General features: G+C 47.4%; 1 protein-coding gene across 2 annotated transcripts in view; it reads left to right on the forward strand.

Annotated features, from left to right (window-relative positions):
• lmln (leishmanolysin-like (metallopeptidase M8 family)) overlaps positions 1-25,560 on the forward strand; it is a 166,089-nt gene that overhangs the window by 121,401 nt on the left and 19,128 nt on the right. The window contains exons 12-15 of one of the 2 annotated variants that reach the window (XM_072473178.1): positions 4,411-4,521; positions 9,035-9,167; positions 14,797-14,956; positions 25,211-25,341. In XM_072473178.1, the coding sequence (XP_072329279.1) occupies positions 4,411-4,521; positions 9,035-9,167; positions 14,797-14,956; positions 25,211-25,341 (535 nt within the window). The remainder of the gene's footprint in view (positions 1-4,410; positions 4,522-9,034; positions 9,168-14,796; positions 14,957-25,210; positions 25,342-25,560) is intronic. The other variant, XM_072473179.1, reaches the window with a different exon arrangement.

Below are 25,560 nucleotides of genomic sequence, written 5' to 3' on the forward strand. Positions count from 1 at the left end.
TGGTATAATTCAATTTACGCAGCCACACCCAGTCCCGAGCCACTTCAACCCCAGATACCGAAAGCCGGCCAGGCGCAAAAATTCTCTCTCTCTCTCTCTCTCTCTCTCTCTCTCTCTCTCTCTTCCCCCCCCCCCCCCCCCCCCCCCCGAAGTGCTGACCAAGAAATACTCACTCTTCTCTAAATTTAACTTGTATCTAGAAAAGGAGCCCAAGTGCTTCAGCATACACATTAGATCTCCCATAACTGGCCTGGTGTCCCCACATATAGCAGAAGATCATCTGCATACAAGGGCACGTTTTGTTCCACACCACTTCTAACTATCCCGCTCTACTTAGTTGAGGCCCTCAGGGCAATGGCTCAATCGCTAACACGAACAGAACGGGAGACATAGGACACCCCTGCCTTGTCCCCCTAAACAACCGAAAAGACCCAAACTCATGGGGCTGGATTCTCCAATTCTGAGATTAAGTTCTGACGCCAGCGTAGAAAAGGTGGCTTATTTGATTGATGTTTCAGTACTCCTCCATGTTGAATGCCACTTGGAGGAGGCATTTGAGGGAGGCAGGGGCACAGAATGTACTTTGGATGGGTGAATTAAATGTCCATCACCAAGTGTGGCTTGGTAGCATCAGTGCAGACTGAGATGCCCGAATCTTAAAGGACATAACAGTAGACCGGGTCTGCTGCAAGTGGTGAAGGAACCAACACGAGGGAAAAACATAATTGATCTCATCCTCACCAACCTGCATACCACAGATGCATCTGTCCATTACAATATCGGTAGAGTGACCACGACACAGTTCTTGTGGAGATCAAGTCCTGTTTTCTCATCGATCATCGTGTTGTGTGGCACTTCCATTGTGCTAAATGGGATATATTTTGAACAGATCTAGCAACTCAAGATTGGGCAACCATGAGGCCCTATGTAACCATCAGCAGCAACAGAACTGTACTCAACCATAAATTGTAACCTCATGGCCCATCATATCGCTCATGCTGCCAAGCCAGGGGATCAACCCTGGACAATTAAGAGTGTAGGACGGCATGCCAGGAACAATACCAAGCATGCGTAAAAATGAAGTTACAAGCTAATGAAGCTACAACACAGGACTACTTGTGCACCAAGCAGCATAAGTAGCAAGCGATAGACAGAACTAAGCATTCAAATGCTTAGATCTGCAGTCCTATCATATTCAGTCGTGAATGGCGGTGGACAGTTAAACAAATCACTGGAGGGAGGAGGCTTCACAAATATCCTCATCCTCAATGATGAGGAGCCCAACACATCAGTACAAAAGACAAAGCTGAATGAAGCAATTGTAACAATCTTCAGCCAGAAGTGTCTGGTGGATGATCCATCTTGGTCTCCTCCTGACATCCACAGCATCAGCCAATTCGATTCACACCACATGATATCAAGAAACAGCTGAAGGCATTGGATACTGAAATGACTATGGGCCTTGACAATAGTAGTGAAGACTTATATGCTCCAGAACTTTCTGCGCCCCTAGCCAAGCTGTTCCAGTACAGCTCCAACACTGGCATCTACCTGGCAATATGGAAAATTGCCAAGGAACGTCCTGCACACACAAAGCAGGACAAATCAAACCCGGCCAATTACCACCCCATCAATCTACTCTTGATCATCAGTACCTTGATGGAAGGGGTCATCAACAGTGCTTTCAAGCAGTACATGCTCACTAATAACCTGCTAATTGATGCTCAGTTTGCTTTCCACCAGATCACTCAGCTGCTGACCTCAATACAGCCTTGGTTCATACATGGACAATAGAGCTAAACTGCAGAGGTGATAGTGACTGCCCTTGAGATCAAGGCAGCATTTGACTGAGTGCTAGCAAGAAGCCCTAGCAAAACTAGAGCCAATGAGAATCGGGAAAACTCTTCACTGGTGGGAGTCATACGTAGCATAAAGGAATATAGTTGTGGTCATTCGAGGTCAATCATTTCCATTCCAGGACATCACTGCAGGAGTTGCTCAGGGTAGTGCTATTGGCCCAACCATCTTCAGCTGCTTCATCAATGACCTTCCTTCTGTCATATGGTCAGAAGTGGGGATGTTCATGGATGATTGCACAATGTTCAGCGCCATTTGCGACTCCTCAGATACTGAAGTAGTCCACGTCCAAATGCAGCAAGACTTGTCCAGGCTTCAGCTTACAAGTAACATTTGTGCCAACCAAATACAAGACAATGACCATCTCTGATAATACAGAATCAAACCACCGCCCCTTGACATTCAGTTGCATTACTATCGATGAATCCTGCTACTGTCAACGTCCTGGGGAGCTACCAATGACCAGAAACTGGACTAGCCATATAAAGGCTATGGCTACAATTGCAGGTCAGAGGCTAAGAATCCTGCAGCGAGTAACTTGCCTCCTGTTTTGCCAAAGCCTGTCAACCATTTACTAGGCACAAGTATATGATTGTGATGGAATGCTCTCCACTTGCCTGGATGAATGCAGCTCCAACAGCACTCAAGAAGCTCAACACTATCCAGAACAAAGCAGGTCACTTGGTTGGCATTCCATCCACAGACACTCATTCCCTCCACGACCAATGCATAGTTGCAGCAGTGTGTACCATCTACAAGATGAACTGCCACATCTCATCAAGGCCCCTTCAACAACACCTTCCAAACCCACAACCTTTACCATTGTGATGAATGAAGGAAATAGTTATATTTTATATTAAATGCAGTAATGTTATTTTTTAAAACTGAGTTTAAGATGCATACATCAGTATGCCTGCTAAAGCTGTGATTAAGGGACCATGAAGGTAATCCTTGGTTTTACAGGAGGAATGTTCTACTGATAGTTTTGAGAAGCATTTATTTATTTACAGTTAGGTGGCTGATGGAATATTGTTTTCATTTGGAGGTCCCTGGGGTGTAGCTAATTTAAAAGAGATATTGGGCTGGATTCTCCGATTCTGGGGCTATGTCCCCACGCCGGCAAGGGAACGGTGGCGTTTTACGCCAGAAAAAATGGCGCAAAACGGCCACTGATTCCCCATTTTGCTGGGGGCTAGCAGGACGGCAGCGTAGAGCACCCGGCTCTAGCTGCCGATACACCCCAGAGAATTGCCAGGTCCGTGGCCGCGCATGCGCACGGCAGTGGCTGCGCCTTGCTGCATGACGGAGGCCGCTCGCAGACCCCGCCCGCGAAATAGTGTGCCCCCTTCAGCCGGCGCACACTCCCTGGACCACCCCACCACAGTGCCCCCAGCCCTGAATAATGTCCCCCCCCCCCCCGCCTGCGGATTGGCCCTCGCCCAACAGTGGCGGTGTGGACTATCCGCAGCCGCCACGCCGAGTCCCCGACGGGTGACACCACACGTGCCCCACCCCGTTGGGAACTCGGCCGGTTTGGGGGGGGCCTCAGGTAATGTCCTGCAGCCGTCGATACGTAGGACAGTGTACTCCTAGAGTATGCCCCTTTGGAGGGGGTAGAGCATCGCGAAAGTGCGCCACCCCCGATTTGGTTGGGAACTTGGATTCTCCAACCGGTCGCCGAATGCGATTTCGGCGTCGGCGACCCAGAGAATCTAGACCATTGTATTTGGTCCTGGCTAACCAGGTCATGCGACATCTTGTGGGAGGAGACAGAAGAATGTCTTATGTTTTGGGTACAGATGATGTAATGAATAGGAGGAGCCAGGTCTATGTGTAGTTTCAGTTTGTCATTGAATTTTAGTTTGTCAAGAAGCGTCTTGCAGTTTGCTCCCAAAAGGTAACTCACCATCCTGACTTGGAAATATATCACCATTCTTTCACTGTCGCTGGGTCAAAATCCGTGAACTCCCTCTCTAACACACTGTGGGTTTACCTACAGCGACTGCAGCGGTTCAAGTAGGCAGCTCACCCCCACATTCTGAAAGGGCAATTAGGGTTGGGTACTAAATGCTGGCTTGGCAGAAATGCCGACATCCCATGAACAAATTTTTTAAAAAGCTATTGTCATACAAGGTGACCGATACCTGAAGCAAATAAGAAAATAAAAAATAACTATCCTATTGTCTAAGTCTTCTCAGTCTGCAAATGATACTTACGACTAGGTCAGATGGGCATCCATTAGCACTAACCCAAGTTTTGCAGCAAGTTAATGTGATGATATAACCTTAAAATTTGACTCTGCTGTTATTTATAAAAGAGTAATCAATGATCAGGGTGCTTGACAAACACTTAAGTAGGTACTTGAACAAGAATAAAGTTGCCTATATTAAAAACAGAAAATTTGTAAGAAGGTAACTGAGTTTCAATCTCGACCATATCAAAATGGTTTAGTTTTTGTGTGGTACAAATATTTGGAAATATTCTTTAAAAGTTTAAATTGTAGTAATTCTTTTCTCTTTTCTACCACGATCCCCCTCCCACCACCACCCTCAGTTGGTACAAAGCCAATTATAGCATGGCAGAGAGACTGGAGTGGGGTGAAGGTATGGGCTGTGACTTTGTAACAAAAAGCTGCAAGTTCTGGATCGACCAACAACGGAAGATGTGAGCATTGCGTTATGTATGAATATATATTTAGAAATATAGCGCCCCTAATGACTCTCAGCAGTTTAATGAGATGTTGCAATGAAAAAGTACTGCCAAAAATGATGACTAATGATACTTTGATTGTCACGCATTTAACTTTATTAATTATAATGTGCCATCATATGCGTGACTTCCAAATACATTGTACTCAAATATTCCTCTTTTATAAGCAAACCTTTACTTCCAACAAACCGTAATAGGATCTTACAAATGAAGTATTGGGGCTAATGTACAAAATTGTATGAACAACAACTGATACAGAATTGCACCATGTATTCATTACCCTCATCAGGTAAGAGTAGAAATCTTGCTGACAAGTTGAGTCAGGCTAAAAATCAGGAATCAAGTTTGTTAAGTGAAGAAAAAACAAAGAATGTCAGTTTTCGCTCAATTACAACCTTGCACTATGATGACAGGAGCATCATGATTAGACACGTCTTTACATCACCTCCCCCCCCAAAAAAAGTATGTAATCTCCTCGGCGAGCAATAAAACAGAAACAGGGGCAGTAATGGAAAACAATACTCTGGAAATGTTCTTTCCAATCTCCGTGGGCAATCAAAACCAGCCCAGAAGATCAAATGGACCAAGTGTTTTGTACATAAAGATACTTACTTGCATTCTATATGATGAATCTCTGCCCTAGTGAAGAACTGGTTCAACTATCTTTTGAACCATGCAAAGAGTCAGCATCTACCGCGCCAGCCAAAGATTTAGTCCAGTGGCTCATTACTCTCTGGGAAAAGAAAAATCACCTAACATCCAATCTATTCCTATGGCATAGTTTAAAGAAAATTATTCCAAGAGTTAAAATTAAGGCCTTCAAGAAAGTTGGATAGGCTATGGTTGGTTAAAGTTTTTCAGAAAGGAGATTAAGTCATTATATGAAGGAGCACAGATATTCTAACACTGAAATAGGGCAGATTTGCAACTTGTCACATAATACATCAACTGACTTCTTATGAAAGATGATGAGATCCAAAGTAGCTTGATTATTACTCTCTCCATTGTCATGCAGCGCTTTGTTTCTTTTGCTTAAGCAATCATTTTCCATTAGCATTGATGCTGGGACATTGTTGCATTTTCAACTACCCGAAATTGCCCTTAATAAAATTTCTCTTTAATATGGTTCAAACTGAAACCAGAACCAGAAATGTTGGCAAACACAGGGTTTAGTGAGAAGGAGGAACTGAAGGAAATCAGTATTAGTACGGAAAGGTGTTGGGTAAATTGATGGGATTGTTGGCCTATAAATCCTCAGGGATAATCTACATCCCAGAGTGCTTAAGAAAGTGGCCCTAGACGTAATGGATGTCATTGGGGGCCATCTTCCATGGTTCTACAGACTCTGGAACAGTTCCTATAAATTGGAGGGTAGCTAATGTAACCCCACTATTGAAAACGTTAGTAGAGAGAAAACGGAATTTTAGACTGTGACGGATTTAGGTTATTCAGGACCTGGTACTTTATTATTAACCTTCGCACTAGGTTAACCCACCAAAAGAGGGAAATCCATTTCTCTGCTCAGACTCAAAATAGATCTCGCGAAGGGAGAATGCTTTTCCAGGTCTCAGACAGTTAAACAGGATCTCAGTTACTTTTTATGGGAAAAGTTCAGATGCATCACTCATAACTAAATCCCTGTCGTCGTGGGTCCTAGTCATTTATGACTTCCTAAATGAGTGTCTAGGGTTTTAAACTTTTTGAGAGTACGTCTACACAGTATAATTTTTAATAAAAGTATTTTTATTGTAAATTACTCTAAATTGTTACATACAGAATTGCAGAGTTAAAAATATAAATTGATTAACAGTCTTTAGTTATCTGTTAATAATATAAAAACCCGTTAACATTCCGTTGTTATCTGCTGACAATATAAAACCCGTTAACATTCCTTTGTTATCTGTTAACACACTAACTTCTCTTAAGAGAATGAGATATCTAAAACATGGAAAATCCTAAAGTATCTCCTATCAATTTCTAATACATTTCTAAGAAGTTTAACAGAAACATACTTACAAAACCATGATGGTCTTTGTTTGACGAGGCAAGCTTGAAGAACAGAGCTTTGACCCACACTCCCGCAGGGGAGTGAGAGGTACCTCTCTTCAAAAATGTCCCTCTTTTTATTCATAAAACCTTTTAATCGGTCAAGGACTGTCTCTGTTATCTTATCACTTATTGTTGGTTAATTGCCTATCGCCAAATGGCTAATTAAAACATTTTTAAAAATAAATTTAGATTACCCAATTATTTTTTCCAATTAAGGGGCAATTTAGTGTGGCCAATCCACTTACTCTGCACATTTTTGGATTGTGGGGGCGAAACCCATGCAAACGCGGAGAGAATGTGCAAACTCCACACGGACAGTGACCCAGAGCCGGGATCGAACCTGGGACCTCAGCGCCATGAGGCAACTGTGCTAACCACTAGGCCACCGTGCTGCCCCCCAAATGGCTAATTTGATGTATTATCATCAATATATGTTTTAATGATCTTAGTGTCTGCGTGAATGTCAGGTGTCTTAAGATATATTGGCGAAGAGGGACTCGTATAGAGATCTGTCTCTTTTCAGTGTTGCCATGTTTCTTAGATATATAGATTGCCAACCAGACACTTTTTGAGGGTGTTATTCTAAGTGTTAAGAGTTATATAGTTAAGGAAGGATTTGTGTATTGTTTATCTGAAGAATGTTCATGTCCTCGTGGTTTCAATTATTATGGGTGATGAGGAGTGATCTAGAGAATTTACGGTGTGTCAATGTAAGGATTTCCTTATCCTGTATTTGTTTGGAATGTATTAATGATCCTTGAAGTCAGCTAGGAGTTTCTCCCTTCAAATGGTGACTTCTGGATGACCTTTAGTTGAAGTGGTTTTATTCCATTTTGAATTAAAATACTGGTCGTATTAATTTCTGTTGCCTTATTTCAAACCAAATTCTGCGGCGAACGTGATATTCATCATAAGACTAGTCAACCTGATGTCGGTAGTGGGGAAAATACTAGAGTCCATTATAAAAGATCAAATAGCCGAGCACTTGGGATAACAGTTACAGGATAGGACAGAGTCAGCATGGATTTATGAAAGGGAAATCACGCCTGACAAGTCTACTGGAACGAGTAGAGTTAACGAGGGGGAGCCAGTGGATGGGGTTTGTGGTTTATTTGGACTTTCAGAAGGCTTTCGACAAAGTATCATATAAGAGATTAGCGTGGGATTGGGGTAGTTTATTGAGATTGATAGAAAACTGGTTGACAGACAGTAAACAAAGAGTAGGAATAAACGGGTCTTTTTCTGAATGACAGGCAGTGACTAGTGCGGTAGCACAGAGATCAGAGCGGAGACCCCAGCCATTTACAACATATATTAATGATTTTGATGAGGGAACTAAATGTAATATCTCCAAATTTGCAGATGACACAAAGCTGGGTGAGAGGGTAAACTGTGAGGAGGATGCAGAGATGCTTCAGTGTTTTAGACACGTCAGTGGGTGGGTAAGTGCATGGTAGATGCATATAATGTGGATAAATATGAGGTTATCCACTTTGGTAGCAAAAACAGGAAAGCAGATTATTATCTGAGTGGCTATAGATTGAGAGAGGGGAATGTGCAATGAGACCTGGGTGTCCTTGTACACCAGTCGCTGAAGGTAAGCATACAGGTGCAGCAGTTGGGAAAGAAGGAAACTTGTATGTTAGCCTTCATAGCAAAAGGATTGGAGTGCAGGAGCAGGGATGTCTTGCTGCTCTTATACAGGGCCTTGGTGAGACCACACGTGAAATATTGTGTGCAGTTTTGGTCCCCTTATCTGAGGAACGATGTTCTTGCTGTAGAGGTAGTGCAGCAAAGGTTTATCAGACTGATTCCTGGGATGGCAGGACAGATGTATGAGGAGCGATTTAGTTGGTTAGGATTATATTTGCTGGAATGCAGAAGGATAAGGGGGGGATTGCATAGAAACCTATAAAATTCTAAAGGTTCTAAACTGGGTCGATGTAGGAAGGATGTTCCCAATGACAGGAGAGTCCAGAACCAGAGGTCACAGCCTGAGGATACTCGGTAGACCATTTAAGACTGAGATGAGGAGAAACGTCTTCACCCAGTGAGTGGCGAATCTGCGGAATTCGCTACCTTGTTTTCAAGTGGCCAATGTTTTCAAGAAGGAGTTAGATATAGCTCTTGGGCAAAAGGGATCAAAGGGTACGGGGGAAAGCGGGAACAGGTTACTGAGCCGCATGATCAGCCATGATTGCAATGAATGACGAGGCAGGCTCGAAGGCCAAATCGCGTACTCTTGCTCCTATTTTTTATGTTTCTATGCAAGATTGATTTAATGTAATTCAAGAGATAAAATTAGTTTGTACTACTTTTCTGTATTCTTCAAATTAAGATGTTAAAACTGAATATGAAAGTTTGTTTAAAGTGATTATATTGAACTGTGATATATAATGATATGAATATTTTTCTTCAGGAATAAGAATGTAACTCCATATTGTGACACACTGAGGACATCTCCATTACAGTTGACATGTCGGCAGGACCAGAAGGCTGTGGCCGTATGCAATTTAGAAAAGTACCCAATACATCTACCAACAGAGTATCAGGTATGATGGAATGCCTCCCTTTCTGCATCCAGGTTATGGGATTGGATTTGTTTATTGTTGCGTTTACCGAGGTACAGTGAAAAGTATTTTTCTGCATTCAGGTCAAACAGATCATTTAGTACATGAAAAGAAAAGAAAACACGTAATAGGGCAAAACAAGGTACACAATGTAAATATCTCGACTCCGGCATTGGGTGAAGCACTCAGGAGTGTAGTATTAATCAGATTAGTCCGTAAGTGGGTCTGGTAACAGCAGGGAAGATGCTGTTTTTGAATCTCTTTATGCGTGTTCTCAGACTTTTGTATCTCCTGCCCAATGGAAAAAGTTGGAAGAGTGAGTAAGCCGGGTGGGCGGGGTCTTTGATTATGCTGCCCGCTTTCCCCCGGCAGCGGGAGATGTAGATAGAGTCAATGGATGGGAGGCGGTTTTGTGTGATGGACTGGGCGGTGTTCACGACTCTCTGAAGTTTCTTGCAGTCTTGGGCCGAGCTGTTGCCATACCAGATTGTGATGCAGCCAGATAGGATGCTTTCTTTGGTGCACCTGTAAAAGTTGGTAAGAGTCAGTGTGGACATGCCAAATTTCCTTAGTTTCCTAAGGAAATATAGTCGCTGTTGTGCTTTCTTGGTGGTAGCGTCGACGTGGGTGGACCAGGACAGATTTTTGGTGATGTGCACACCTGGGAATTTGAAGCTGTCAACCATCTCCACTTTGGCGCTGTTGATGCAGACAGGGGTATGTACACATTACTTCCTGAAGTCAATGACCAGCTCTTTAGTTTTGCTGGCATTGAGGGATAGATTGTAATCGCTGCACCACTCCACTAGGTTCTCTATCTTCTTCTGTATTCTGGCTCGTCATTGTTCGAGATCCGACCCACTATGGTCATGTCGTCAGCAAACCTGTAGATGGAGTTGGGACCAAATTTTGCCATGCAGTCGTATGTATATAGGGAGTATAGTAGGGGGCTAAGTATGCAGCCTTGCGGGGCCCCGGTATTGAGGACTATCGTGGAGGAGGTGTTGTTTATTCTTACTGATTGTGGTCTATGGGCCAGAAAATCGAGGATCCAATTGCAGAGTGAAGCGCCAAGTCCTAGGTTTTGGAGCTTTGATATGAGCTTGGCTGGGATTATGGTGTTGAAGGCAGAGCTGTAGTCAATAAATGGGAGTCTGATGTGGGAGTCCTTGTTGTCTAGATTCTCCAGGGATGAGTGTAGGGCCAGGGAGATGGCGTCTGCTGTGGACCGTTGCGGCGGAATGCGAATTGCAGTGGATCTAGGCATCGTGGGAGTATGGAGTTGATGTGCTTCATGACCAACCTCTCGAAGCACTTCATTACGATCGATGTCAGTTGAGTGTAATTTGTTTAGAAAGCTACTGCTGCAAAAGATTCAACTTCTCAACCAGTACAGCTGAAATTCATATTGCCTTCAAATCATTGGCTTATTTTAAAAATTAATCTTTTTAATCTATATGACAATTTAAAATAAAAAACTATATTTTGAGGTTGAATGTTCCATTTCAAATTGCTTGTTTCTTTGGGGGAGATAGAGTAGCTATTTAAGTCGGAACGGCAGTTGTGAGAGATATCTTCCAATCATTTCCTGTTTCAGCCAAAAGATTTCTATCTGAATCCGAATATACAACATATGTAGGATCATGCTATTGTATGCCCTGACAAAATTATGGCTGATCTGTTGAAGATCTGTGCTCCAGAACTAGCCCCAACCCTAATCAAGCTGTTCTTCTTTGTCTTTGGAGGCAAAGATGACAACGTTCTGTTGTATCTGTCCAATTCAGATACTTCAGCCAGCTCCTTAATCAAAGTTTACCCAGGGTGTCTTTATTTACGAGGAGAACAAAGTACAGACAGATATAATGCAACACACTTTATTAAATATAGTTAACCCATAAATTACCCACTATATATACAAGAAACGCCCAGGATTCGACAATGCTACCCGCAAAGGTGGTTTTGTATGCTGTAGATCCGATCCCCGAGTCCCTCTGATTACTCTTTGCGAAGGTGATTCTGCTGGCTGTTTCTTCCTTGCTTGTTTCCTTCCTGGTCTGATCTGCTCCTGGCCGCCCCCCCCCCCGTCTCGAGTCTCCGCTTTGAGTCTTCGCTTCCTAAATGTCCAGAATGTCTATTTTTATCCCCCTGTCGCCACCCACCTCCTTTTCCACCTGCCCTTGGCCTTCTGCTGATGGAGTCAGGAGACAGGGTCTCAGCGCCCAATGGTCTAGTTGATGACCTGTTGACAGGGCACCTGAGCCCACCCTAGGAGGAGCGATGATTGTTTGATGGGTTATCAGGAACTGTGAATAATAGACCAATGCATCTCAAGTAGGAGCGATAATTACTTGATGGGTTATCGGGGCTGCTTCAGACATGCCCCGGCAGCCTGTCTAAGTTCTGTGTCTTGGGATATTCGGATTCAAGTCGCATATTCTGCAGGCTTCTTGCTGGAGCTGACTGTGGTTTCAATTTAAAGTACCCAATTCTTTAATTTCGGATATCCAATTTAATCGGCCTTAAAATAGGCCCTGATTATATTACCACAGTTCATCATCTGAGGTGTTTGGTAGGGTTTGGATGGTTACATAGTGAGTGCTAAGGCTGATGTATACCTGGAAGGTTCTGCTGTAAATGGGACAGGATACCACAAACTATTGAATTTTGGATGAGTTGCTGGCTTTGGATTTTCTCCACTTGCATTTTCTCTTTGCCTATGACAGGCACTTGGTTTCAAAGAAGGCCCCACCAATTTTTAATTTGGTTGCAACAGGTACAGCGATCCTGGGTGGACTTCTCCCAGGTCTCAAAGTCAATATCAAAACTCCTAAGTGAAGCCTTCAGGGTGTCTTGATTGCACTTCCTTTAACCTCTATGAGAGAGCACCCCAGATTCAAGCTCTTCATAGACTATTTGCTTTGGTGAGTGAGTTCCAGGCATTCTGGCTACTTGACCAGCCCAATTCAGTTGGAACTGTTTCATTCTGGTGAGGATGCTTGACATGCCAGCTTGGTGTCTGATACTTTGTCTTGCCATCTGATTTTCAGAAGCTTCTGAGGCAACTCAAGTGAGCATGGTTGAACTTCTTGACGCTTGTAAAGTGTCCAAGTCTCACATGCATAGGGCAGAGTGGGCAGGGCTATTGCTATATTGACTTTCAGTTTTGTAAACAAACGTACTCCTCTTCATTCCTTCCAAAAGCTTTCTTGGCTGACTATCAAAGACCTTGGTCAGTTCAGTAAACAGGGCAAATACTCCCACTCCACCTGATCAAAAGCCTTCTCTGCGTCATTACCACTGCCACCTCTACGTTCTGTCCCTCCGGGTGCACCATTATCACATTTAATAATAATCTTAACATTTGCCGATAATTGCCTCCACTTTACAAACCCCGTCTGATCTTCTCCTATCACCCCCGACACACAATCCTCGATAAGCGAGGCCAGGATCTTTGCCAGCAACGTAGCGTCCACATTTAAAAGCAATATTGGGCGATAGGACCCACACTGCTGTGGATCTTTATCCTTCTTCAGTATTAGGGATATGGTCACCTGCGATAATGTAGGGGGGAGTTCCCACTTTTCCCTCGCTCATTATATGCCCTTACCAGCAGAGGTCCCTCCCAAACATCTTATAAAATTCCACAGGGAACTCATCTGGGTGCCTTCCCTGCCTGCATTGGCCCCATGCTCTTCATCACCCCCACCAGCCCAATGGGGGCCCCTAACCCCTCCACCTGTTCCTTCTCCTTGGGGAATTCCTGCCCATCCAGGAACCGCCCCATTCCCCCCTCCCCGGCTGGGGGCTCCGATTCATAAAGCCTCCTGTAGAACTCCACAAATACTCCCATTCACCCCCGTACCACTCTCCCCTCCCGTCCTTCACTCTTCCAATCTACTCGCCGCCAATCATCTCAGACCAGGACATCTCTGCAGGAGTCCTCAGGGCAGTGTCCTAGACCTAACTGTCTTTAGCTGCTTCATCAATGATCTTACCTCCATTATAAGATCAAAATGAGGTTCTATGTCTCTGCACTAGCACCCCTGCCTCTGAGCCCGAAGCTCCATGTTCAAGTCCTACTCCAGGACCTGTTGACTACGGAAGAAGCGTTCGTGATGAGGTTGAAATGGGTTGATAATCAGCCTGCTAATCCTTCCAACACTTCCCCACTTTTCTCCAACATGGAATAAAATACAGAATTAGGGATATGGACACCTGTGATAATATGGGGGGGAGTTGCCACCCAATGATTGTGGTGTTACAGTTTACAACTGTTCGCGATCCATATTCTGTTTCTTTACTTGTCCCATTGCTACCTTTTTCCTTGTAAAACCACTTCTGTCTTCCACCCTATTGCAGACCTATCCATTTGTGCTTTCCTTCTTTCCACCTTTTGCCTGTATCTGTACCTGTTTAAAGCATATCCATAAGACATGAAAGGGATCATAAACCTTACTTTCAACTTACTTAAAAATGGACTTTGCTGGACCAAAATCATAGGTGTAATAGGTCGCTTGATATGTAAGTTGACTACAGTTCTGGAAACCTCCAACAGTAATTACAGAACAAAATTAAACCCTCATCCTTGTGACATCTCAGACCTGTCATTGTGTAGACCCATTATAATCAACAAAACAAGGGAGCAAGCAAATGGTCTGTCACTGCAGCCTGGACTTATAACAAAGAGAGAGCTATTGAAACTCATTATACCTGCAGAGGCCATCAGCCATCCCCTAAAGTGAACAATGGATTTTGACCTGAGGCATAGAAACTGATTGGTAACCTGAAATTGATCATCAGCGGGCAAGATCACATGAAAAGCTCCTATGGAAAAGTATAATGTTACATTCCTGGAAGTAGGACTCCAGGCTTACAACAAAGCCTGCTTCAGGCTTAAACCTGAACATGCCTGCCATTGCCTGTCGAGCAAACCGAGTCACTGTATTCCATCCTCATCTTCCTGAGTCATTACCAACTTTAAAGGAATTCAGCACCTCTGGCAGAACCTTAACTCCGAAGTGAAGGACCCCTCACTGGATTCTAACATTCTGGACACTAGCATTCACATGAATTAATATTCCTATCTTTATTTTTTATAAATTATTCCTAGTTGTAAAACTCTTTTCTTTCCTATCTCCTCCTTGTGCGTTCATGTGTGAATGTCGTTGAAATGACAATGCCCCCGTGTTCGAATCTATGAATAAAGAATACTTCTGAAGCACCTTAAAGAGAGTTTGCTGCAAGTCACTTTTAAATTGACTTCACAAGCAGAGGGTTTAGGGAAACACACCAGTGCCTAATTCAACAATTAAAACACCTCTGCTTACAGACAGATGGCAAGAAAAATAATGCTCAGTTGTCCCTCTCCCCTCTGCGTATCACCTTTTAACTGCAACATTTTCTAATTCTAATAAAATATCATTGACCTAAATGTTAACTCAGTTTCTCTATTTAAAGCCTTTTCCATTTATATTTCATCTTTCCAGCATATGCTGTACTTTGCCTTTGTATCGTCTGTTGTGTTGCGCTGAATTTCTTCTGGCCCTTAATTTCATCATCAAAACAAAATTGTGATAATTTGTTAATCATGACTTATATTTGTTTCCTACAGTATTTTGATCACCTTGATGGTGTACGAGAGGGAGAGCTGCAGTACTATGGTGGATCAGTGGAGATAGCTGACTACTGCCCTTTTAGCCAAGAGTTCAGCTGGTACATCCGTGGAGAATTCCAACGAGGCTCTGATTGCAGGATTTCTCAAAATCAGCCAGGTTGGTCACATACCACAACTTATTTCATCGTCTTTGAACCATGGTCAGATCAACCCTTGCTCTTGCAGAGTTGTGATGTATTTCTTTAGCCTTTGTATTTACATAGTTATGCCATCCAAGTGCCTCATTAGAAACATTTTCCTTATTACACTTTATTATTGTACAACTTGTAAAAGCATTTTCAAGCAATAATGAAGAACTGTGTGTATCTTTATTTGTAAATCTGCAACTTTACCTTGGCAATGATCATTTAGTAATTATTTTTACCAATATCAAATTAATGCATTGACTGTAACAGTGACAGTATCTCTGTTGAGGTGTCCTCAGTGTCGGTTTTTCCTAGCACTCTGTCCCCGTTCTGTGGCCGAGCACACTTTCTCTGGCAACGGAAGGAAGAAATAAAGGGCCGCACACCGTTCCCGTGTGTGTATTGTACCTCTTCCGCTTTGGCGGCCTTGTTGCAATGTATTTCTAGTTGAACCCGGTACCTGATTCCCTGTCGGGAGGGAAGCCGAGTAACCCCCGTCTGGCTACCAAGAGCGCTGCTCATATCTATCCTCCACCCCCGAGAAGAACCCACTCATACATGCCCTCGTCAGGAGCGCCCTGTGCACCACCTTGGATCAGGCTTAACATGAGGATGTGAAGTTGACCCTGTGAAGAGCCTCACTCCACACTCCCTCCTGAAAGACCAAACCCAGCTCATCCTCCCACTTTCTCTTTACTTCCTCCAACGAATCTGCTCCGTCGCTAACATTTGCCCACAGGTATCTGAAATCTTACCCTCCCCTGACTTGGCCATGGATGTGGCCCTGTCCATAAATGAGGACCATGCACCAGAGGAAATTATGGCAGCTCCTTGCATAAAAAATTGCGAACCTGAAAGTACCCAAGTACATTCCCTCTTGAGAGCTGGAACTTCTCTAATAACTCATCTGGCCGGCGATCCAACCCCCCAGAAACATGTCTCTAACCTCCAACATCTCCCTCTCCCATGCCCTAAATGATGAATCTAAGCCAGACGGCACAAACTTAAGGGGCTGGATTCTCCACACCACGACACCGAAAGCACGACAAGCGCCGGGGCGGAGAATCCATTTCCAAGTACTGAATTGGAACCGGCGCCAGTTCCCCGATTCTCCGGGCCCTGAAAAGCCGCCGCGCTGCATGTCACCTACCTACGGCCATTGCTAGAGGCCCGCTCCGCCCCGACCGGCCGAAGTCCTGATGGTGTGGATCTAACATGGTCTTGCCAGTTGGGATACTAGCGTGGAGGTTGCAGACTCGGCCTGCGGCCACCCTGGTCGGGGGCGGGCTGATCAGAGGGCAAGGGGCCTTATACACGGCCGGGCAATGTTTGGGCGGGTGGTCAGGGTAGGGTCCCCGGCCGATCGGGGGCACTATGTTCAAGGTCCAGCTCCGCAGTCTGAATTCACCATGGAGCACGGCACGGCCGCTGGAGGCCGCTGCCGTGTGCATGCGCGTTATCCGACCCGGAAGTGCGGGGGCCTGTATCAGCAGCAAAAGATACTAGTTTTTTGCTGGTTCACTGCTAGCCCCCTACAGGACTAGGAATATCTGGCCCTTTCACGCCAGTTCTTTTGCCGTGAAAGTTCACAGTTTTAAGACGGCGGGGACATAGGTCCCAAAAACAGAGAATCCAGCCCATGGTTTCTATTATTCAGAGCCAACAGAGACATAGAGCCCAGTTTAAAATGCTGCCTAAACTGGGCAGCACGGTGGCGCAGTGGGTTAGCCCTGCGGCCTCACGGCGCCGAGGTCCCAAGTTCGATCCCGGCTTTGGGTCACTGTCCGTGTGGAGTTTATATCTGCTGACAGCTTAATTTTCCCCAAATAAGTTGATAAACGGCTGCCACCTCCGGGGGAACCCTAACATCGATCCCCTCAGGGCGAACTTGATCTTCTTAAGCCTGAGAAACCCACCCATACCCCCGACTTTGGGGGTTCCCTCCATGCCAGTAAGATCCATCTCCGGGCTACCAGGGGGGCAGTGGCCAACACATCAGACTGTTTTGCCCCCTGGACTCCCAGGTTTTCCGACACATCAAGAATCGCCACCTCTGGACTGGGAACCATCCATGCCTTCAATACCGTGGCCATGACACCGGCAAATCCCAGCCAAAATCCCCTATGCCTCGGACATGCCCAAACATGTGGACATGATTTGCAGGCCCTCCTGCACACTGCCCACACTTATTCTCCACTCCTTCAAAGAACCTGCTCATACAGGCCACAATCATATGCGCTCTATGAACTACCTTGAATGGTACCAGACTAAGTCTGGCACACGACGAGAACGCATTCTCCCACAATCCCGCCTCTAATTCCTTGCCCAATTCTACCTCCATTCACTTCACCTTCACTACCTCCCTGTCACTTCACCTCCCCCATCGGGGTTCCCTCCCATTCCATGAGTTCTTTATACATTTCCGAGACCTTCCCCTCTCCCACTCCCGTTTTCAACACTACCTTGTAACCCCTGGGACGGTAGGTACAAGAAGGTCGAGATCTGCCTCCGCACAAAGTCCCTCGCCTGGAGGTAATGGAACCCATTTCCCCTGGGCAGCTCAAACTCCACCTCCAGATCCTCCAAGCACAGAAAGCTGTTGTCAATAAACAGAGCCCCAAACCGCTTGATCCTAGCTCGCTGCCACCTCCGAAACCCCCCATCCAGCCCCTCGGAGCAAACCGATGTTTGCCACAAATAGGTGCCCATACCGACAACCCCTCCACTCCCATGTACTTCCGCCACTGTTCCCACACCCTCAAGGCTACCACTACCACCGGGCTTGTGGAGTACCGAGTTGACGAGAATGGCAGAGGTGCCGTTACGAGTGCCCCTAAACCTGTGCCCCTACATGAGGCCGCCTCCACCCGCTCCCACACCGACCCCTTACCCACTTCCTGACCATTGCTATGTTCGCCACCCAGTAGTAGTTCCTGAAATTCGCTCAGGCCAGCCCCCCCTCCCCTCGACCCCACTCCAGCAGCACCTTCTTCAGAGCCCTCAGACTTGACCCTCTGCACAAAACCTCTCTATCTGCCCCCATGTAGAGTCCGGATCCTTGAACCACTCCCGCACCAGATCAGTATTTTCCCTCCTGTAATAGCATGACAGATTGGGTATCCCCACTCAACCCTATCGAACGCCGTCTCCGCATCCATTGAAATAATCACCTCTGGCTTGGTCTCTAAGGAGGGTGACAACATTGCATTTAACAATCTCCTAATATTGGCCGACAACTGCTGGCCCTTAACAAATCCAGTCTGCTCCTCCAAAATCACCGCTGATAGGCAGGGCTCCTACCTCACTGGTAACACCTTAGCCAACAACTTAGTGTCAGCGTTTAACAACAAAATAGGCTGATACAACCCAAATTCCATGGGATTCTTGTCCTTCTTCAGGATCAAAGAAATCGCGCCTGCATCAGCGTGGCCAGCAACACCCCCTGGGACATAAAATCATGAAACATATTGAGCAGAAGTGGGATCAACTGGCCAGCAAACTGTTTGTAAAGATCAATGGGGAACCCATCCGGACACGGTGCTTTACCTGTAGGCATTAACCTAATGCCCCTGTGCCCCTACATGAGGCCGCCTCCACCCGCAAGTTATGACCTCCTCTGGCCTTATCAGCGTCTCCAAGTTCTGCCATATCTCCTGCTCCACATCCGCGAGGTCAACCCATTCAAAACTTGGCTCATTGATGCACCCTCCTCTGGAGGCTCTGACTCATATAACCCATGGTAGAAAGCCTCAAACACCTCATTAACCTTCTCTGGGGCAGAAAATATCCCGCCACCTGAGTCAACTGCACTATTTTCTGAGAGGCTGCTTGCTGCCTCAGCTGGTGAGCCAACTGAAGACTGGCCTTCTGCCCATACTCATAGAAAGTCCCCCTCAAGTGACACAGCTGTGTCACCGCCTTACCCGTTGACAACATTTCAAAATCAATTTTCAAATTCTTTCTTTCCGCCAATAACTCCAGTGTCAGGGCGATTGAGTACTGGCGGTCCACCTCCAGAATAGAGTCCACCAGCCTCTGCAACCCCACCTTCCCAGATTTATCCCTATGCGCCCTACAAAAGATTAGCTCTCCCCAATAACTGCCTTCAGGGCTTCCCAGAGCCTGGAAGGTGAGATTGCCTCATTCCTAGATCATAGAATTTATAGTGCAGTTGCATTTGGCCCATCGAGTCTGCACCGGCCCTAGGAAAGAGCACCCTACCTAAGCCCACACCTCCACCCTCCGGAGCACCAGGAGGAAACCCACGCAGACATGGGGAGAACGTTCAGACTCCGCACAGACAGTGACCCAAGCCGGCAATTGAACCTGGGACCCTGGAGCTGTGAAGCAACTGTGCTAACCACGATGCTACACTGCTGCCCTTTCCTGTTGAACTCAACATACTTCCCAATGGCAGAGGATGCATGCTCACAAAAACTCTTATCCGCGAGCAACGCCGTATTCAGTCTCCACGAGGCCTCTGAGAGCGGCACGACTCCAACATCAGATCCACAAAATGTGGAGCATGATCTGATATAAAGATCGCCAAGTAACCCACCACACTCACTCCAGGGAGGAGAGACCAACCCGCCATGAAGAAATCAGTTAGAGAGGATACTCAATGGACATGAGAAAACCTGAGTGGAAAAAGTCCATTTTCACTTTACGCATTAACTTGCTTATTTTGGATCATGTTGTATAGGTAAAGTCGCCATAGTCTCAAATGACCATAGACTGCTCCCCCCTTTGAGGGGCACAGCTGACTGGTGGTGATTTAACCTGAGGATCACCACACCTCAGGCAAGGGGCAAGGTTGAGAAGGTGGGCCTTCATGAATAACCTCAGCCGGTATGGGAATGAACCCACGCTGTTGGCCTTGCTCTGCATCATGAACCACTGTCTAGCCAAGTGAGCTTGTAGTTCACAGAGAGGCGGCGAGAGCGAGTGAACATAAGGCTTTATTAATCATGAACTTACCTAGCCAGAGTCAGTAGTACAGATGAATGACGCCCACAAGAGGCCGGCCTATATATGCCCCGGTGTGGGCGGAGCCATACCGGGGTTACAGTGCAGTACCTGGAAGCAGTTCATATCACCACTTCCAGGTCATAGGTCACAGGTTATGGTATCATGCATGCATTATGGTGACTACATGCACCACATTCACCCCCTGTTAAAAAATCAAGTCCGACAGGGGTGACGTGGGGTCATTACTATTCAGTCTATCTGGAGGCCGGAACGTTCTCTTCGACCTCCTCCGCTCTGGCGGTGCGGCAGGCACGGTTGTCGCAGGTGGTGACTCCAGGGGCGTTGTGTCTGGAGCTTGATCCTCAGTCCAGGGTGTCGGAGACGGTTGGGGTGCGGGGGTAGGGTGGGGGTGATGGGTGGCGGCAATGTCGGCGCGGGACAATACAGGAGACCCAGGGGGGCCTATGGGGCGCTGTGAGTGGCGGCGGGCAGCAGGGAGGGGGGGGGATGTAGGCGGGAGGGGCGCGTTGGCACGGGAACCAGCTGGCGCCAGGTCCTGTAGGGGGACCGTATCTTGCCATCCGCCCTGGTGCGCAATATAAACGTACTGGGGGTTAGCGTGGAGCAGCTGGACCCTCTCAACCAGGGGGTCGGTCTTATGGCTCTTCGTGTGGCTCCGGAGAAGGACTGGCACGGAGTTTTCAGCCAAGCTGGAAGTGAGACCCCGGAGATGGACTTCCTGGGGAAGACAAACAAACGATCGTGAGGGGTCACGTTCGTGGCCGTGCAGAGGAGCGATCTGATGGAGTGGAGGCATCAGGGAGGACCTCCTGCCAGCGGGGAAATGGGAGACTTCTAGACCTAAGGGCCAGAAGAATGGCCTTCCATACCGTCGCGTTCTCCCTCTCCACCTGCCCGTTTCCCTGCGGGTTATAGCTCTTAGTCCTGCTCGAGGCGATGCCTTTGTTGAGCAGGTACTGACGCAGCTCATCGCTCATGAACGATGTGCCCCAGTTACTGTGGACATAGGCAGGGAAACCGAACAGCGTGAAGATGCTGTGCCGGTGCCTTTATGACGGCGGCTGACGACATGTCTGGGCAGGGGATGGCGAAGGAGAAGCGGGAGTACTCATCGATGATGGTGAGAAAGTATATATTCCGGTTGGTGGAGGGGAGGGGCCCTTTGAAGTCGATGCTTAGGGGCTCAGGGCCGGGAGGCTTTTACCAGGTGGGCCTTGTCTGGTTGGTAGAAGTGTGGTTTGCACTCTGCGCAGACTTGGCAGTCCCTGGTCATGGCCTTGACCTCTTCGGAGGAGAAGGGCAAATTGCGGGCCTTAATGAAGTGGGTAAGCTGGGTGACCCCCGGGTGGCAGAGGACATTGTGGATAGCCCGAAGTCGGTCATCTTGCGCGCTGGCGCATCTGCCGCGGGACAGGGCATCCGGGGGCTCGTTGAGCTTCCCAGGACGATACTTGATATCGTAGTTGTAGGTGGAGAGTTCGATCCTCCACCTCAAGATTTTATCATTTTTTATTTTGCCCCGTTGTGCGTTGTCAAACATGAAGGCGACCGGTCGTTGGTCGGTGACGAGGGTGAACCTCCTACCGGCTAGGTAGTGCCTCCAGTGCCGCACGGCTTCTACAATGGCTTGTGCTTCCTTCTCGACCGAGGGGTGTCAAATTTAGGAAACGTGGAGGGTCCTAGAGAAAAATGCCACTGGCCTGCCTGCCTGGTTGAGTATGGCGGCCAGTGCGACGTCTGACGCATCGCTCTCTACCTGAAAAGGGATGGACTCATCCACTGCGTGCATTGCGGCCTTGGTGATGTCGGCCTTGATGCAGCTGAAGGCTGAGCGGGCATCATCCGTCAGGGGGAGACTGGTGGTTTGAATCAGTGGGCGGGCTTTGTCCGCATAGTTGGGGACCCACTGGGCGTAGTATGAGAACAGCCCCAAGCATCGTTTTTGGGCCTTGAGGCTGTGGGGAGGGGGGAGTTCTGTGAGGGGGCGCATGCGGTCGGGGTCTGGCCCGAGGACTCTGTTCTCCATGACGTAGCCGAGGATGGCCAGCCGGGTAGTACGGAAGACACACTTTTCTTTGTTGTATGTAAGGTTGAGGGATTGGGCGGCTTGGAGGAACCTCTGAAGGTCGTCGTCATGGTACTGCTGGTCATGGCCGCAGATGGTCAGTTGTCCAGGTACGGGTATGTTGCCCGCAAACCATACTGGTCCACCATTCGGTCCATCGTTCTCTGAAAGACCGAGACCCCATTAGTGACGCTGAAAGGGACTCTGAGGAAGTGGAAGAGTCAGCCGGCTGCTTCAAAGGCAGTGTAGTGGCGCTCTTCCGTGCGGATTGCGAGCTGGTGGTAAGCCGCCTTCAGATCGACCGTGGAGAACACACGGTACTGTGCGATCTGGTTGACCATCTCCGCTATGCGGGGGAGGGGATACGCATCCAGTTTCGTGAACCGGTTAATTGTCTGGCTGTAGTCCACAACCATTCAGTTCTTTTCCCTGTTCCGGACGACCACCACTTGCGCTCTCCAGGGGCTGTTACTGGCCTCTATGATCCCCTCACTCACTCACTCAGCAGTCGCTGGACTTCTGACTTGATAAATACCATGTCTAGCGAGCTGTACCGCCTGCTCCTGGTGGCAATGGGCTTACAGTTCGTAGTGAGGTTCGCAAAGAGTGAAGGGGGGGGGGGAGACCTTGAGGGTCGCGAGGCTGCATACTGTGAGGGGAGGGCAAGGGTCCGCCGAACTGTCAGGTCAGGCTTCGGTGATTACACTGAAAATCCAATCCGAGCAGTAGGGGGGGGGGGGGGGGGGGCGCAGAGGTGCGGGAGGACGTAGAGCTTGAAACGGGTATACTCTGCGCCCTGTATCGCGAGGTTGGCGATACAGTACTCCCGAATCTGGACCAAATGAGACACGGAGGCAAGAGAGATTGTTTGTGAGGCGGGGTAGGTGTGGAGGGACCGGCACATTACCGTGTCGGGGTTGACAAAGCTCTCCGTGCTCCCGGAGTTGAAGAGGCAGGGAGTCTCGTGCCCATTGACCCGGACGACCATCATGGAGTTCCTCAGTGGTTTCGGCTGCAACTGGTCGAGGGTCACCGCCCCCAGCTGTGGGTAGCCTGCGTGGTCGGTGGAGTCGCAAGATGGCGGCCCCCATGTCTCGCACGTGTCGGACGGGGTCGAAGATGGCGACCAAGATGGCCGCCCCCATCGGTCGCACGTGTTGGTCGGTGCTGGGGCTGGCAGCCAAGGTGGTGGCCCTCATGAGTCGCACGTGTCGGTCGGTGTTGGGGCCAGCGGCCAAGATGGCGGCCCCCACGATTCGCACAATGCCGGTGACGCATCAGGGGAGGGCGATCCGGGCAGGCACGCAGCCACATTGCGGGGTCTGTGGGGCTGTGAGTCCATGGGTTGGGCCTGGTGCGCTTTCGATTTCTGGGCCTTGGATCGGCCCAGACAGACTCTCGCGTAGTGCCCCTTTTTCCCGCAGTCGCTGCACGTCACAGTGCGGGCTCGGCAGTGCTGCTGGGAGTGTTGGTCCTGGCCACAGAAGTCGCATTGCGGTTCTCCGGGCTGGGCTGGCAGAAGCGCCGCGCAGGCCTGTGGCGTAGGTGATAGTGTCCAGGAGGGGGTCGCCGGGCCCGGGCCCGCGGGGAACGCGCTGAGGTTCTGGTAGGGCACCTCGAGCGAGGTAGCTAGCTTTACCGTGTCCCGCAGGTCGGAGATTCCGTTTTCCAGCAGACGTTGCCTGATATAGTTCGAGCGGTCCCCCGCCATGTAAGTGTCCCGGATCTGTGAGTTCATATGCTCTTCCGCCGTCACATCTCGGTAGCTGCAGTTACTTGCGAGTAGGGTCAGGGTTTCCAGATACTCGTCTAGCGATTCTCCGGCGCGTTGACAGCGAGTAGTGAGGAGGTGCCTAGCAAACACCTCGTTCATGGGCTTCACGAAGCGCGCCTTGAAGGTTGCGACCGCTTCCTCATACTTTGCTGCTTTTTCAATCATTACCGAGATTCGATGGCTCACCCGAGCGTGGAGGAGTCGCAGTTTGAGGGTCTCCGAGGGAACCGTTGCTAAGGAGTCGATGTAGGCCTCGAAGCATCAAAGCCAATGTTCAAGTATTTCCTTGGCTTCGGACGCGCGGGCGTCGAGTTCGAGCCTGTCTGGCTTTAGAACGGCTTCCGTGGTGCTGTTCATGACTAATAAATTGATGTACCTTCAATCCACAGAGAGGCGGTGAGAGCGAGTGAACATAAGGCTTTATTAGTCATGAACTTTCCTAGCCAGAGTCAGTAGTACAGATGAATGCCGGCCACAAGAGACCGGCCTATATATGCCCTGGTGTGGGCGGAGCCAGAGGCAGAGCCATACTGGGGTTACTGTACAGTACCTGGAAGCAGTTCATATCACCACTTCCAGGTCATAGGTCACAGGTCGAACTATATCAGGCATGCATTATGGTGAATACATTCATCACAGTTATATTTACATAAGCACACATCACATAACTGCTACAACAATTCCTTTGGTCTTATTTCATTTGTTGACTTCCTCTGACCCTGGGGACAGTGTTCTACTGTCACTTCCCCATATTTTACTTTACAATTATATCTTATTTTGTCTAAGCATTATATATGTGATAACTAGTCTAGCCCTCATTTAGCTAGTACTATACTGATAGGCTGGTAAAATTCTAATGCGTTGCACCATGTTATCAAGAAAACATAGATTTAAAATATTTCCAGCTCTCCCTTTATCTATGTACATTTTGTAGATAATCTTTACTAAGTATTATTTCTCGAGCCCTCTGTTGTCCCTATTCACTGTTAATTCAAGGGAACCCAACCTTGAATTCTGTACGTCCAGATTCATTTTATTGTTAATCTCTCTGACAGGTACAGGTATTTCATGTGTGATTACTTCATTAGTAAGTTCCTCTGTGAAGCATATGTCAGTGCCATGATTGAAAACCTTTCAATGAAGTACCTTGGAATGTTTTTCTGCATCAAGAGCACCATATAAATGCAAGTTGATGCTTGTTTGGCTTTATTCGTAGTTTGTTAAAAATCAGCTCAAGAACATGACTTGGTTCATTTCATTAGATTAACTGATAGACTCCTAGTGGGGTGCAGTATTTGGAGCAGCAGTTGTTCAATATGCTCTCTGTATTTTGATCTGACTTGTGGATATATTATATTGAATTGCCGATGTTGAAATGTTAATCTGTTTGTATTCCAGAGCCTTCTCGAAACTATGGTGCTGAAGAATATGGACCAGACTCGGTCTGCCTAACTCAGAAATCTCGTTTTGTTATGCAGCAGTGCAACAAGAGACCAGGCTCTCCAGACTGGGGTAGTGGGTGTTATAGGGTGAGTTGCAGTGTCTGTTTTGAACAAAGATTTTTTTTTAAACTCTCAAAGGAAAATGAGACTTTCATTACAGGCAATCTTATGTACAGTAGAGTAGGAATTAACGGGTCTTTTTCAAATTGGCAGGAAATGACTAGTGGGGTAGGGTAGGGATCGGTGCTAAGACCCCAGCTATTCATAATCTATATTAATGATTTAATAATGATCTTTATTAGCGTC

The sequence above is a fragment of the Scyliorhinus torazame genome, chromosome 2 (assembly GCF_047496885.1).
Source record: "Scyliorhinus torazame isolate Kashiwa2021f chromosome 2, sScyTor2.1, whole genome shotgun sequence".
In the NCBI taxonomy this organism is placed as follows: Eukaryota; Metazoa; Chordata; class Chondrichthyes; order Carcharhiniformes; family Scyliorhinidae; genus Scyliorhinus; species Scyliorhinus torazame.